The sequence below is a fragment of the Crocuta crocuta genome, unplaced genomic scaffold, assembly GCF_008692635.1.
Source record: "Crocuta crocuta isolate KB4526 unplaced genomic scaffold, BGI_CrCroc_1.0 scaffold258, whole genome shotgun sequence".
NCBI lineage: Eukaryota > Metazoa > Chordata > Mammalia > Carnivora > Hyaenidae > Crocuta > Crocuta crocuta.
The window spans coordinates 2,613,754-2,627,531 of record NW_027532842.1 but is presented as its reverse complement, the minus strand read 5'-3'; the positions used below and the strand labels follow the sequence as shown (position 1 = coordinate 2,627,531).

General features: G+C 38.3%; 1 protein-coding gene across 5 annotated transcripts in view; it reads left to right on the top strand.

The window, feature by feature from the left end:
- The window catches only part of PAN3 (poly(A) specific ribonuclease subunit PAN3), a 114,658-nt gene that overhangs the window by 74,285 nt on the left and 26,595 nt on the right, over positions 1-13,778 (top strand). For 4 of the 5 annotated variants that reach the window (XR_013330587.1, XM_077745455.1, XM_077745453.1 and 1 more), the window contains 4 exons: positions 4,057-4,304; positions 5,407-5,463; positions 6,675-6,779; positions 7,829-7,886. Coding sequence is in view for 4 of the 5 variants with exons in the window: in XM_077745455.1 (XP_077601581.1) it covers positions 4,057-4,304; positions 5,407-5,463; positions 6,675-6,779; positions 7,829-7,886 (468 nt within the window). In the remaining variant the exon portion in view is untranslated. The remainder of the gene's footprint in view (positions 1-4,056; positions 4,305-5,406; positions 5,464-6,674; positions 6,780-7,828; positions 7,887-13,778) is intronic. The other variant, XM_077745454.1, reaches the window with a different exon arrangement.

Here is a 13,778-nt window from a genome sequence, read left to right as displayed (position 1 = left end):
TTTTTTTTTTTTTTTTTTTTTTTTTTTAATTTCTTGGCTCTGTTGGCCAGTAGGTAGAAAGTTTTCTCATCCTGCATTCACTGATATTGCAGCTTTTCTAGACTCCTTGGCTTCACACTGAGATTTGAGTTCTGTTCCCCATGTTTTATGGGCTGAAGGCCATATTTCATATTCTTGTGTGGGTATTAAAGCCTCACTTAGAGAGGCTTTATATCTGACCTGGGTTTTTCCCTCAAACTTTCCACAGTATAACCTCTTAATTCCAAATTTTTCTTTAATTTCTTACTCTTGGAGTTCTTTGTTGTTCTTTTGATCTCCGCTATATTTTAAATCTGGGTTGTATTTTATCTTGTAGTTCTGTGTATTCACAATTTCCATAGGGGTTGAAGGGAGGGTATCATGTTAGTCAAATCTGATTTCCCAGAAATGATATTGCCCTAACTGGTTGTTTGTATTTAGGAATGCAGTTCATGTAGTATATATTAATATTGTAGCCGCTTAGTGTAATGAATTCTGTCATCATTTACAAGAGTCTTTTTGTTGGTTTTCTTGTTTTTTTTTTCAAGTATAGAATCATGTCGTCCGAAAGCACTGATACTTTGTCTCTATAAAGTAGCCTTGAAGTTTTTAAAATACTATTTTTTATATTTTCTTAATCGCTCTGGTTAAGTCTTCCGGTGAGCATTTCAGTATTGTTTCTTCACTTTTATTTGGATTGGGATACATTTAAGAAAAAATGTTTTAAAATGTTCTAAAGCAGTTAATTTAATAGATTGGACTCAGGTATCACAGTTTGCATTTAACCTCATGAATTACAGTGTAGTTATTGTATACGATGTCCCCAAAATGTCAATCTAAGAATAAATACAAAAGGTAACACAAGACATAAATACAAAAATGAAATATTTCTAAATCATCTTTTTTTAAATACACACTTTCATTCTTCCAGATTGTCTCTCTCTTAATGGTGCCCTCAGTGGTTACTGTATTTACTTAAGTGTTCTGCTGGGTGAATACCAGTGGACAGCAGGGCATTGGTGGTGAGTCGCTCGTCCCCTCTATGTATATAGAAAGATAGAACTTATAAAAAGAGTATTTACTTGTGAGAGAGGTGAAATCGAGCCTGTTTGTTTTCTTTAATCTTTATTTTTAACTACTCATTTCTGTAGTATGGTTTCACTCCTTTGTGCTGTTGATGATTCAGTGTTGAATGTAGGCAGTTGGTAGTGAGTGAGTTGTGGCTATTGTCTTCATCATAGCTAAGTACAGAGTACCTCTCTTCGAGCAGATATGTGCCGATTTTACTCAGTTCTTTAACATGTTTGTAAAATATTCTAGTGGCACACAGCTTGCCTTATGTGACTTGGTTTGATGTTTCAGTAATTTGGGGTTAATTTTATTTCTAGCTTCTTATAAATTTAAATATTCTACTACCCCTATGGGTGGTGATACTTAATAGTGTACATGCTTTATTTTGAATGTATTTAAATATGTGTAATCTGCCTCAGCTCAGATATATGAACTCAAATTGCAGTGCTGTAACTTTCTATTAGAATAGCTACCACATTGAACATCCTAAGAGAAAGCTTGCTACTTATAACTTATAAAGTCTACTTAACACGAAGTTCCTTCTTACCTGACCACAGGTTGTTGATAGTAATCGGTCTCTATGTAGTCAGCCTTAAGGAAATCGTCTACCTTTTGTCACATACCTGCTCTGGTGTCAGAGTCTTTCCTTTGACCCCGTGCTGCACCTCCTCCACTCCTCATGGCTCATGTAGTCGCTCATGCTACCACTGCCAAGTAATGGGTCCCCTTTCTACTTTCTAGTGCAGGACTTAGGAACTGGGTGACTGTAGAGCATATTGACTAAGAGCACCGGCTTTGGAATCGAATAGACCTGAGTTTTAGCCTTGATTCTTTTGTTTAATAACCTATATTTGTCCTTAGAATAAGTTTAAAAACCTTTTTAATGTTAGTTTCTTTTGCAGTGAGGTGAATATGATATACCTACCTCACAGGGTTGTTGTGAGGATTAAGTAGACTGACGTATGTGAAGTACTTGTATTAGTGCTTGCCTCATGGAAGGTGCTCAAGAATGGATAGCTCTATTTCTTGCTACTATTTAATTTAAAGGTAGTAAACACAGTCACTCATCTTTGATGACTTGGCCAGTTTTCTCTTGGAAAGACTTAGAATACTAGCTTTAGGAAACCTATCTTAGATGCATTTCGTATTAGGTAAGTGGGGAATATTTATCCTTCAAAAATAGTTAAGTAATTCAGTGTTAGCTGTATGGAATAACCTGCAGTGCAATGTATATAATATAGAGTTAAGAAAACACAGAGAACTCTGGAACATTTTTTTTTTAAATAAACATATCTCTTAATATAGTAGCATGGCTTCCTTATAAATATCGTTTTTTTTAAAATGGGGGTTTAGATTTTTAAAGTTTCTCGTGGATACATTTAAGACACACTTGAGAGTGCCCGGTCTGTTCTATTGTCAGTGGGGCAGTAGGAGTGTTACAGTTGCAGTTTGGAGCCTTGGCTTTGAGCCTTGGCTTTGCTGTTGACTTTGCACAGATGTCACACTGATCAAATCACGACCTCTTCATGTCTGAATTCTATACTCTGGTGCTTGTAATGTGACCTGCCTCACCTTCCTAACTCATCTCGTTGCTCAGACATCAGGCAGGATCATCACATTAAGGCTCTTTAGAAAGTGTGAAGTAGATGTAAGTGTCCTCTCAATTCTCACCTTGTTTGTGTCCACCTACGTCTTTCCAAAAGACAACGTTGGGGTTTTATGAATTTCTCAAAATTCAAATTCATGTCCCTGTTAGTCATATTTCTCAAATGACAAGAGGCATGTTGGCAAACTTTTTTCATGGATTGTGAGATGGCATATTACTTTAAAGGTGTGGGTTTTAGCTACTCCCATGTCCAGAAAACAGTTCAGGGGATAAGCTGAGTGTTTTTAGGAAGTATAACTGTAGCTCTAGAAACTCTTTTCAGCCTCTGCTCAGAACTGATCACCTCCATTAAGCCTCTGATTAATTCTACATGGTTTTAATTAACTTGCATTCCATCTGCATTTATGCATGTAGTTTGGAGTATATTAATTTACAGTTGAGTGTTTTTGTAAGTCATTTTATGTCTTTTACCTGTGACCTGGACTTGTTTTCTCAGCTAGTCTGAATCTCCTGAAGGGTTAAGACAATTGTTCTTTCCCTTTCTTCACATTAGAATCATAGTAAAGGATGCCGTACATATAATGATTCCTTCTAGTTGTGTTTGCATAAAACTTCTGCTAAAATCTAGTGGCATCATTTGACCTAATTTTACAGAGTATGCATCTGCAGAAATTTTCATTTGTTTTAGTATATGCCTGTTTAGAATTAAAAGACAAAAGGCATAAAAACAGTATACTGCTTGATTAAAAAATAGAGTATATAAGCTGCCGTGTACTTCAGCTAAAACTAGACTTAATTGTTTTGCTTTTTCAAACCATTCTGTTAACTGTATTTGGCCAAAAGAAATCTAGTAAATCTCATTAAAGAGTTTGATTTTTAATACTATACTACTGTAGGATAATGTGGTATTTTTGTTGTTAATAACCGTAGTTTTAAATGATTTTTTGCAAAAAAGGAATTGAGCCCTTTATGAAAGAAAAAAGGCTTTTTATAAAGGCTTATAAAAAGGCTTTTTGAGAGTCCCAGTTCTCATTTTTCCATAAAATTAATTTGTTAAATTGTCGATGATTGTTACTGTTGAAGTTTCTCATGTAAACCTTGATATGGAGGAGACTATTCTCGTAATAAATTTCCCAGTTTATTTGGAAATGGCTATATTTGAAAAAAGAAACCTCTTACCTTTGCTTTCAGCAGAGCTGTCTCTAAAACAAACCAAGATAAAATTATGGCTTTTATTTTTGCACTTAAAGAATTTGCTAAAGAGGATGTTTCTTCCAAATGAATGTTTGCATTTTATTTTCCAGATCTTTTTCTCTAAAACCAAATTTTGCTCCTAAGAAACATTTTCACATCTTCTTCAGGAATGTCCTTGTCTGCCGGGTCTTCTCCTCTTCATTCTCCCAAGATCACTCCACATACTTCTCCTGCTCCTAGAAGAAGAAGTCACACTCCCAGTCCAGCAAGTTACATGGTGCCTTCTAGTGCCTCCACGTCTGTTAATAATCCTGTTTCTCAGACTCCGTCTTCTGGTCAGGTGATCCAAAAGGAAACTGTCGGTGGGACGACTTACTTCTATACAGACACAACCCCAGCACCTTTGACTGGAATGGTATGTCTGCATTAAAGGAGAGGTGGTAGTCCCTTTACAACAGTCTCTTCTTATTAGTGAGATTAGTGAGGAGGGTTAGCCCTCTTGCATCTCTCGTGATGTGGAAACGTGAGTATTTAATTTTCTAACTTAGATGATAATTCTGAGCCCTTCTTATCTCTTCAGAGTAAACTTTCTGCATTAATACGAACTCCAGTGTAGACAAAACTGGTTTTAATCACAAATTAGTTTATATTCAAGCTCTAGTTTAGTTCTTCATGGCATGTTTTGCTCATAGGGTTACCAGGTACTGGTGCCAGCTGGAGTTGAGATTTGCTACGTTTGTTTATAGGTATAGGTGGTTTTACAACTCTAGTAAGAAGTCGGAGAAAGTAGATGGTTTCTTATCGTAGTTACTGAAAACAAACCGATGATAAACTCTTGCTTCAGGTGAGGAAATGATTTAATCTGTACATCTCTGGCTAGTGGAGGACACATAATGATAAGGGGCCCCCAATATGGGTTATTGGTAAGGAAAGAGGAAGCCCAGGGGGGAGCCCTGGTCATGGATGAGGAAAGAGCTACCAAAGGCAGGCAGAGGGGAGAGAGGGGAAAGGGCAAAAAATTTCCATAAATTATATCTTTTAGCTTCATTCTGGCTATGTTAAAATATTGTTTTTTTAACTGGTACGGTAGAATAAGTAGTGGATGAAGAGCTTGTGAGTTAGAAAGCTAAATTCCATCAAGATAGGAGAGCTGATCTCAATTATAGACATTTGACATAATTACAGAGGATAGGTTTAGGTGAAAAGTATACTTGGATTTTGGTAAGCAAATTTTGATCTCACAAGTTAAATCAGTGGTTTATTTCGATTAATATTTTACTAAAAGGCAATTTGAAAGGAAAGATGACAGAGTTCTTTTATGTTTTTCAAGTGTCCCCGTCCTGCCATTGTTTTGTGACTTTTGAATCTTAGTATCTCTGAGACCATTTCCCCAGTTGTCGGTGGGGATAATACTTTAGTGAAAACATGTGTAGAAGTACTTGTAAATTATGTAAAATGTTTTAAAAGACTAATAAATAGCTAATAGTTTTGTTCTGTCTTGTTTTGTTTTTGGTCAGAGATCTTTCAAAAATTATCACAGAACAGCTTGCCGAACAGAAGGTCAAATAATTGAGGTAGAGTAGAGACTTTCCTTGGTTCTTTCAAGTAAGAGTTCCATCAATGTTTTACCTTTTTTGGGGGTTTATTATAATTATTTACATTTTTATTATATTTATAGAAAGAAGTTTAGTTTAATCTATAAAGAGTTTCTTTTGTCACAAAACTATCTCAATCTGTTTTTGTAGAGATTACCTGTGGCACATTTTTATGATGTTTTTACTCTTCAGACCACTCTTAGAAATATGCTCATGGTAAACTTGAGGTAATTAAGCCAAACTGTGCTATCTGGTGTAAGAAAACTGAAGCAAGAAAAAAGAAATATTCTTCTCCCTGCGGATATAGGTTAAAGGAAACCTTACAGGTATTGCAAAACCACTTCCTGGCCGAGGTCCAGAGCACAATGATCATCTGAGGGCAGCAGAAATCAGCTGAATTCGTTTTTCAAAGAGGACAAAAAAAAAGTGTTTCAGCTTTTTAGATGGGGGGTGGGGGAGGAAGGTAGTTTAGAATGTACGTTTATTTTATATCAGGGACCAGTGAAGAGAAGAAGCAGGGGGTGGGGAAAAGTCCGGAAAAATGAAAGCGAAGAAGCTTGAAGCAGATTTAGTAACTTTGCTGTAGTTTGTGCGGCAGGTATTTTAGTAGATTGTTGCACTTTCTGTCCACCTAAGCTGCGGCCCCGGCCCCAGAGCAAGTCCCCGGTCCCCTTCACGGCCGCGGTACATACTTACCAGCATGTACAGAGCAAGCAGTCTGTTCGGGCTGGCCACAAAACCCCTGCAAGGGGGATGGTTCTCTGGGGGGCCAGGGCGGTGTCACCTCGTTATCGGACTGAATCCAGACACTTCTAACACCTGCTTTCTTCCTCTCTTCCCACTGTGTTAAAAAAAAAAAAAAAATGCTTACAGGATACGTAACTCTTCTTCCAAAGTGCAGCTTTGGCCTCTCCTTGGAAGTTAAGTTTTACTGTATCTGAAGAAATGTTTCCTTCCTCGTTAGATTTTTTAAAATTGATTACTACAATATAAGATTATTTTTACAAAGTGAATTCATTCTGAAAGTACCCTGATAACAGCTGCTCTTTAAGGTGTTTAATTCATTATGATTTAAAGATTAAAATGTATCCATTTATCTGTCACCTTCATTTAAAACTTTACCAAAACAGTGATAAAGCCTGTCAGTTGAGAAAAGTTGGTTGTTACATTTTCCCTCCCTGCCTTTTTAGGTATTTCCGAACTATCACATATATCCTCCGACTGCACCTCATGTCGCGTATATGCAGCCGAAAGCAAACGCTCCCTCCTTCTTCATGGCCGACGAGCTCCGACAGGTATGCTTCCGGGGGTCCTGGTGGAGGCGCTCAGTGTCTGTCGGGCTTTGGTGACGAGCTGGAGAAAGAACAGCGCTCTTCGCAGTCAGATAGTGTGATCAAACATGCCGTACGCAAGAGCTCGAATTGAGAATGTATGAGTTCTCATTGATACATTTATTTAAGGAAACCTGTTTTTCAAGACAATTGCAGATCAGTATTTGTTGGGACATAAGAGAGAAACAATAGCTATTTAAATAGGCCACCTTTTTGCATGTCATATCCTGTGCGTTGAAAGGTCTCTTTGAAATATATACATAAATTATTTACATGGTTTCTAACCTTCAGACAACTTTTTGCTAATATCTGTAGGTTGAGAATAAGTAGTTGGGCCTAGAAATAAACCTCATTTTAAAAGAGCTTAATATTGGAGCACCTTAATATTGGCTGAGTTGGTTAAGCATCCAACTCTTGGTTTTGGCTCAGCTTATGATCTCAGTTTTGTGAGTTTGAGCCCCGCATCTGGCTCTGTGCTGACAGTGTGGAGCCGGCTTGGGATTCTCTCCCCTCGCCCCATCTCCCCCTTCTGTCTCTCAAAAATAAATAAATAAACTTTAAAATGATTAAAAAAACAGTAGAGCTTAATATTTTCTATAAAGTAGGTTTTATAAAGTAATTTAGCTGGTTATTTTGAGGTAAATAGCTGGGTATTATTTGATATATAGAATTCATTTTATACTTATATTCTCAGGAAAAATTTTATTTCACAGAAGTTGTACCAGTATAATGCTGATGAATACATTCTTGACGAGCTTAGGGTAGACCTGGAGTTTTTAGCCACAGAGTAGGTTGTGTGCTTTGGGTCAAAGCACAGCTACTTAACCCCACCTTCATTATGGGCCAGTCTCTCCAGGCCCGGAAATGAGACATCTTAGCATTATTAGAAATGTCATTCATGTTGTCGACATTAAAAAGTGCACTTATTAGAAAATATTAATATTTATTTCTAGTAGAAAATCAGGTTTCAGAAGCTATGTTTATATGTAAATATACTTGTTTTCTTTTCTTAGGAGCTGATTAACAGGCATTTAATAACAATGGCCCAAATTGATCAAGCAGATATGCCAGGTAAATGCAAGTTGATTCCGTCCTTCCTTTTAAAGGATATTATAATCTTGATGGACATGTTTTTATGCCTTTGACAGCTAATTACTATTTTATGAGTATATTTATTTGAAATCTACTTTTGAAGAGTTCCAAGATGCCACTGACCGTCTAGTTCATTTTAGTTCTACATGTGGCAGTATTCCAGTTTGTCAAAAAAGTTAGATGGCTTTAAAACTCATGGTGATTCACCTCACCATGCATTGGAATATTGTTTTCTGAAACTTGATGAAGTATGGATACTGGAACAGATGGGGAAGGTAATTACTATTTTTCAAACTATGGTGTACCAGATAACGTGTAATTAAATTCTTTATATGTCTTATTTTCTTCCTCATAAAAATCCTGTGACCTAGATGCGAATACTATCCTATCCCTCTTATGTATGAAGGGACCTGAGGTTGACAGGAAGGCTGAGTAAATCACCTTTAAGACCTATGGCTAGTAAGCAGCTGGTTGGGTCAGGATTTAAACCTAGGTTTTTCTGACTGTACCACAGTGTTTCTCAGAGTATGTGAAAAATCTCTTTCTCTAGCTTACTCTGTATATCGCAAGCTTAAATACGGTAGGATTTAGCAAAACTTTATAAATAATGCAGTAGGAATATATTTGCCATAGAGATCGTCTCAAAGCACGTGGTTGTAATCAAGGACTCAACGTAGTGTACTGTTCATTTTCTTGATTGCCAAAGAATTAAAAGGAATAATACGTCTAGCTATTATGCCTTAAGACTGATCTTTTCAGTTTAGATGGACAGGGAACTCCTCAGTCATAACCTTTGAAGTATTCAGGTTGGAATTTTCCTCAGTTACTTAACATTGTCTTTGAGGCCATAGCCAGGGTAGAAGAAGAAAAGAAAAATAAATAGGTTTATTTTTGCATTTCTAGTCTTCAAGACTGTAATCATGTATAAGTCTTATGTCTGTAGATTGGCCATAACTTGAAATTGTAATAGAGCTTAGGAAATAGCTGGATACAAGATTAATACATGTCACTTAAATTTCTGTAAACCAGTAGCCAGTAAGTTAAATATAATTAAAAGAAAAGATGCTATTTACAGTGGTTTCAGCTTGTCAGTAGCTAGAAATAAATGCAACAAAAGATGTGTGAGATTTCAGTGGGGGAGGCTTATGAAGAGATATTAAGTAAATAAATAGAGCAAAATATTATAAATAAATAAGAAGACATAGTGATTTAGATGTCAGTTTTTCTGAACTGATCTATAGATGCAGTATAATTGCAGTCAAAGCACGTGAGTTGTTTTTACTCATAATACTTCTGACACTTGCTTCATGTCCTGACAATTTATTTATTAAGGGCACAGTCCCACGAGACTACTCCCATTTCAAAGGCCTGCCGAGATGGGCTACCTACACTCCAGCCANNNNGGGGGCGCGGGTTTCCACAGGCACTACCACCAGTCCCCCCCACTCCACTGGTTCAGTAATTTGCTAGAGGGACTCACTTTAGGTACTGTTGCTGGTTTAGTGCATAGAGGATTTAACCCAGGGACTGCCGAATGGAGGAAGTGCCTAGGGCAAAGTAAGTGGGTGGGACTTGCAGACCAAACTTACAGACTCTTTATACTATACTATAAAATATTAGTGAATAGAGGTAACATTTCAGTAGGGAAAGATTTCTTATACAGGAGACAAAAATTGCTGACTCTTAAAGAAAACGCTGATAAATTTTATTAATTAGAATTGAAAAGTAATCCAAAGATACCCACAGTAAAGAAAGAACCTGCAAGAAGATATTTACACAGTTGACAATATAAAAAACACAATTCAGTAAAAGCATAATAAACTCAACAGAAAAATGGCCAAAAGATAGGACTAGACCTGTGAGGAAAGAGGAAATTCACAGGACCAATAAACATATGAAGAGATGTTAAAACATCACTGGTAATTAGGGAAATACAGATAAGCTGCCATGGTAAAGTGTGATCGTATGAAGTGTTAGGATGTGGGTCCACAGGTTCTCCAGTGCGTTATTCTAGGTGGTGGGCACTGGGGACCCTGTTAACACTTTGGAAAGCTCCTAAAGCAGAGTGCCTCTGTGTGCTGTGACCCAGCAGCTCTCCTCCTGAAAACGGGTGAAAACTCCTACACACTCTCAGCCACAAAATGTATGATGAAGTATCTGTAACATTGTTGCTCAAAATGGCAGAGACTTTGATCAGTCCAAATTAACTGTGACATTGTCAAATAACGGGATCTGGTACAGCAGCTTAAGTGAAGAATGTTCACTGATATGCAACAGTACGGAAGAGTATTGGTAAGTAAAGTGAGCTGCAAGAGACTACATACAGCATAATACCTTTTTACAAAGTTAACTAAAATTTGTATATGTACTTATATTTATGTAAACCTATGTGTATATGTGTATCATGTGTAATACATCTGTATTAAAAAGGAAGGAAGTGAGAGAAAGAAGGCAGAGGCTGGTAGAGAAAACCATAATTTAGATGTCAGTTAAAGTAAAGGTCTTAGAGTGCTGAGTCTGCAGATGCTTATTATGCTATTAAGAGTAATTAGCTCCATTAAAGCAGACCTTATGTAGACATGAGCCAGTGATCTGAGTGTCACAAACTGAAAGTTACAGTTAATCCACTTCTGTGCCCCTTGTTCAACAAGGTTTTGTAAATGGTTTTTTTTTGGGTCGCTGCTCTAACTAGTCTTTTTCATGTCCTATGTTTACTATTAATTTCCATCTCATGTTGATTCCTTTATTAATTTTTGGTCTTGCTGTCTATTCTCTCCGTTTGCCATTTCATAATTCATATTCACACGGGAACAATATCTCAACTTTGAAATCATAATTTATTTCCTGTAGATCAGTGGTCCTCCACCAGGAGTGGTTGTCCCCGTCATGCGTCATTTGGCAGTGTCTGCAGCAGTTGGGGCTGTCCCCCTGGTGGCGGGTGCCGAACACTCACCGTGTGCAGAACAGTCCCTGACTGCCCAGAGTGATCCTGTCTGGTGTGCCAGTAGCGCCAAGGTCGAGAGACCACAGTGAATCTCAGACATTCAGTATCTTAGATCGAACCTGTTATCTTCTATGTCCTTTGAGGGGAAGTAGGGTTGAATAGAGCAAAGACATTAACATTTTATTTTTTTAATCATTATTTTTAATATTATTTGGTGGAATTGGACCCCAGACTAAAACTTGGGGCCAAACTAGAGGATACAATTCTGTCCATAATCTTATAAGTTGATATCCTTAGTTTGATTTTTGATGCCTGATGGTGACGTAGGCACCCCCTATTCCCATTATTCATCTTTAATTTTATGCATTTGTTAAGTTGAGCTGGAAACAAAGAAGAGAAAAACAACAATGAACAGTCCTATCAGTGAAGACATTCAGTTTTTAAGGTTACTGTTAGGCCACATACGATTATTTCAGGGTGGAATGGGAAATGTAGTGTTAAAAGATGACTTTCTGAAACAGGGTAAAATGTACAGACATAAAAACGAACAGTCTGAAGGTTTTATTTATGTCATGCGGGAGCCGATTGTGGGACCTGTTACAGATGAGGAATATTGAAGTGAGTGTCAGACTGGCTTTTTCATAGAGGAGGCCAGGCGGTCTTTCGCAGGGCTGCCAGTTAGCTACGTGCAGTTCATGGGAGCGTGGACGGTCTCCCGTGGCATCAGAATCAGACATCGAAAAGCTGCCCGTTGGATGCTGCATAGTTTTCCACTGAGGCACAGGTTTTTTTCCCCTGCAGTGTAGAGAATTCAGCATACCTTGCTTGAAGTGCACATAGGGACAGGGGAGTTTTTTTTTAGCTGATTGTGACCCTCTCTCCATCTCTCTGTCACACTGGTGCTAGGACCCACCGATTGGCAGAGTGAGTTTCAGGTCCTCAGTCTCGCATTAAATTCCCCCCTGATCCAGTCCCAGCCCACCCCCCTCAGCCTTTTCTCCCTTTGTACGTCCTCTGTGATCCCCGCTACTCTCCCACCACAGGAGATTTCACGGCTCCTGGACCCAATACACACTGCGGCCTGGGTGGCGGCGGCGGCGGTTGTGTTCACTCCCTCACCGCAAAGCCACGCGCTCGTTCTCATCGTCGTAGCTCACTGAAGGCAGTCTCCTCCCTCGGTTTGTAGTACACGTACCCAGTCTTCTGTAAGATCTTTCCTGGTACCCTTGAGACTGGCTTCCTTCTGGCTGTTTCCGTGTGTAGTGGTTCTCAGAATGTGGTCCTCGCCCCAGCAGCATCTTTTCATTATCACCTGGAAACTTCTTAGGATTGCAGATTCTTGGGCCCCACCGTAGCGCGATTAAGTAAACACTGGGCATGGGGCCCTGCAAACCGTGGCGTATCACTGTCAGCGATTCTGAAGGGTGTTGGAGCTTAAGAACCAGTGCCACGGTGAAGTGTACTTTTTTAATAGCTGTTTTTCCTTGTACTATGTTATGTTTTCATATAGATCTCTGTCCTTCATTTTTCTCTACGTGGCTTTATAAGAGCCCGTATTTCATTAATATGGGCTCACTGATACACAGTAGGCGCTCATTACCTTGTTACTAATTTGAAATTAATTATTTCTCTTATTAGATGCTCCTCATGAAATAACAAGGAAACAAAATCTATTCATCATTTGTGGAAATTACACTGATCGATAAAATAAATGATAAATGGACAAAGTTATAGCTCTCTTTCCTTGTGTGTCTACTTCCCTTGTACTGCCTTTATTTCCGTACAACATGTCATGTGACCTTGTTTTGAAAGTTAGGTCAAATCAGTGTCTGTTTTGCACTATGGTCAAAGTGCCGTCTAGTGGTTAAGAGCACAAGACTACGGAATCAGAGTCCTGAGTTTGCATCCCAACTCCCTTTCTAGATGTGCGATCCTCACTTTCCTTATGAAATAGAGTTCTGTCTCCTATGGTTGCTTCAAAAACCAAGACATAGCAAATGTCAGAATTTAGCAAAGGCCGAGAGGCCATTGTGAGCCTGTCACCTGAAGTTAGTTTTCTGAATAGGGTTTTACCTATATTTCTTAACAGTCATCAGGTCAGAAATTATTAGTCACTTGGTCTGTGTGTGTTTTAAAAAGAGATTTATTCCTGTGTTTTAAAAATGGTGCTAAGCGTGTTTATTGTAAAAAGTTTGGGAAGTATGGAGTAGTGTAAAGAGAGAGTAACAGTGCTCCCACTCAGGTTACCATTGCTAAAGTTTTTGCCGTGCTCCTTTCTACATGGCTTTCCGTGCATACTTGGTGTGTTCGCTTACCTGCTTTTCATTTGAAATCTCTTGAGCATTCTTAAGTCATCGAGCCATTTAGGGGAATGGAAGCTGTTTCATTGGAAAATGTAATTTGATTGTATTTGAAATATTAAAAAAAACCTCATTTTTTTGAATTGCAAAACTGATATGTGTTTGTGCTAGAAAATAGGGAGCAATAAAGAAGGAAAAGTAAGGGCACTTGGGTGTCTGGGTCAGTTGAGCGTCGGACTCTTGGTTTCTGCTCAGATCATGATCTCACCATTTGTGGGATCAAGTCCCGTGTCGATCCCTGCACTGAGTGCATAGTTGCTTGCGATTCTCTCTCACCCTGTCTCTCTACCCCTCCCCCACTGTGGTGCACTCTTTCTCTCAAAATAAACTTAAAAAAGAAAAGTAAATTGCCTATACTATTTAGAGAAACCAAGCACTGAATACAGTTTGAGTACTTTTTAAAAATGATTTATTTATTTTAGAGAGAGAGAGAGAGAGAGAGCATGAGTGAACAGGGGAGGGGCAGAGAGAGACAGGGAGAGAGAATCCCAAACAGTCTTCGAACTGTCACAGAGCCCCATGCAGGGCTTATTCTTATAGAACCATGAGATCATGATCTGAGCCAAA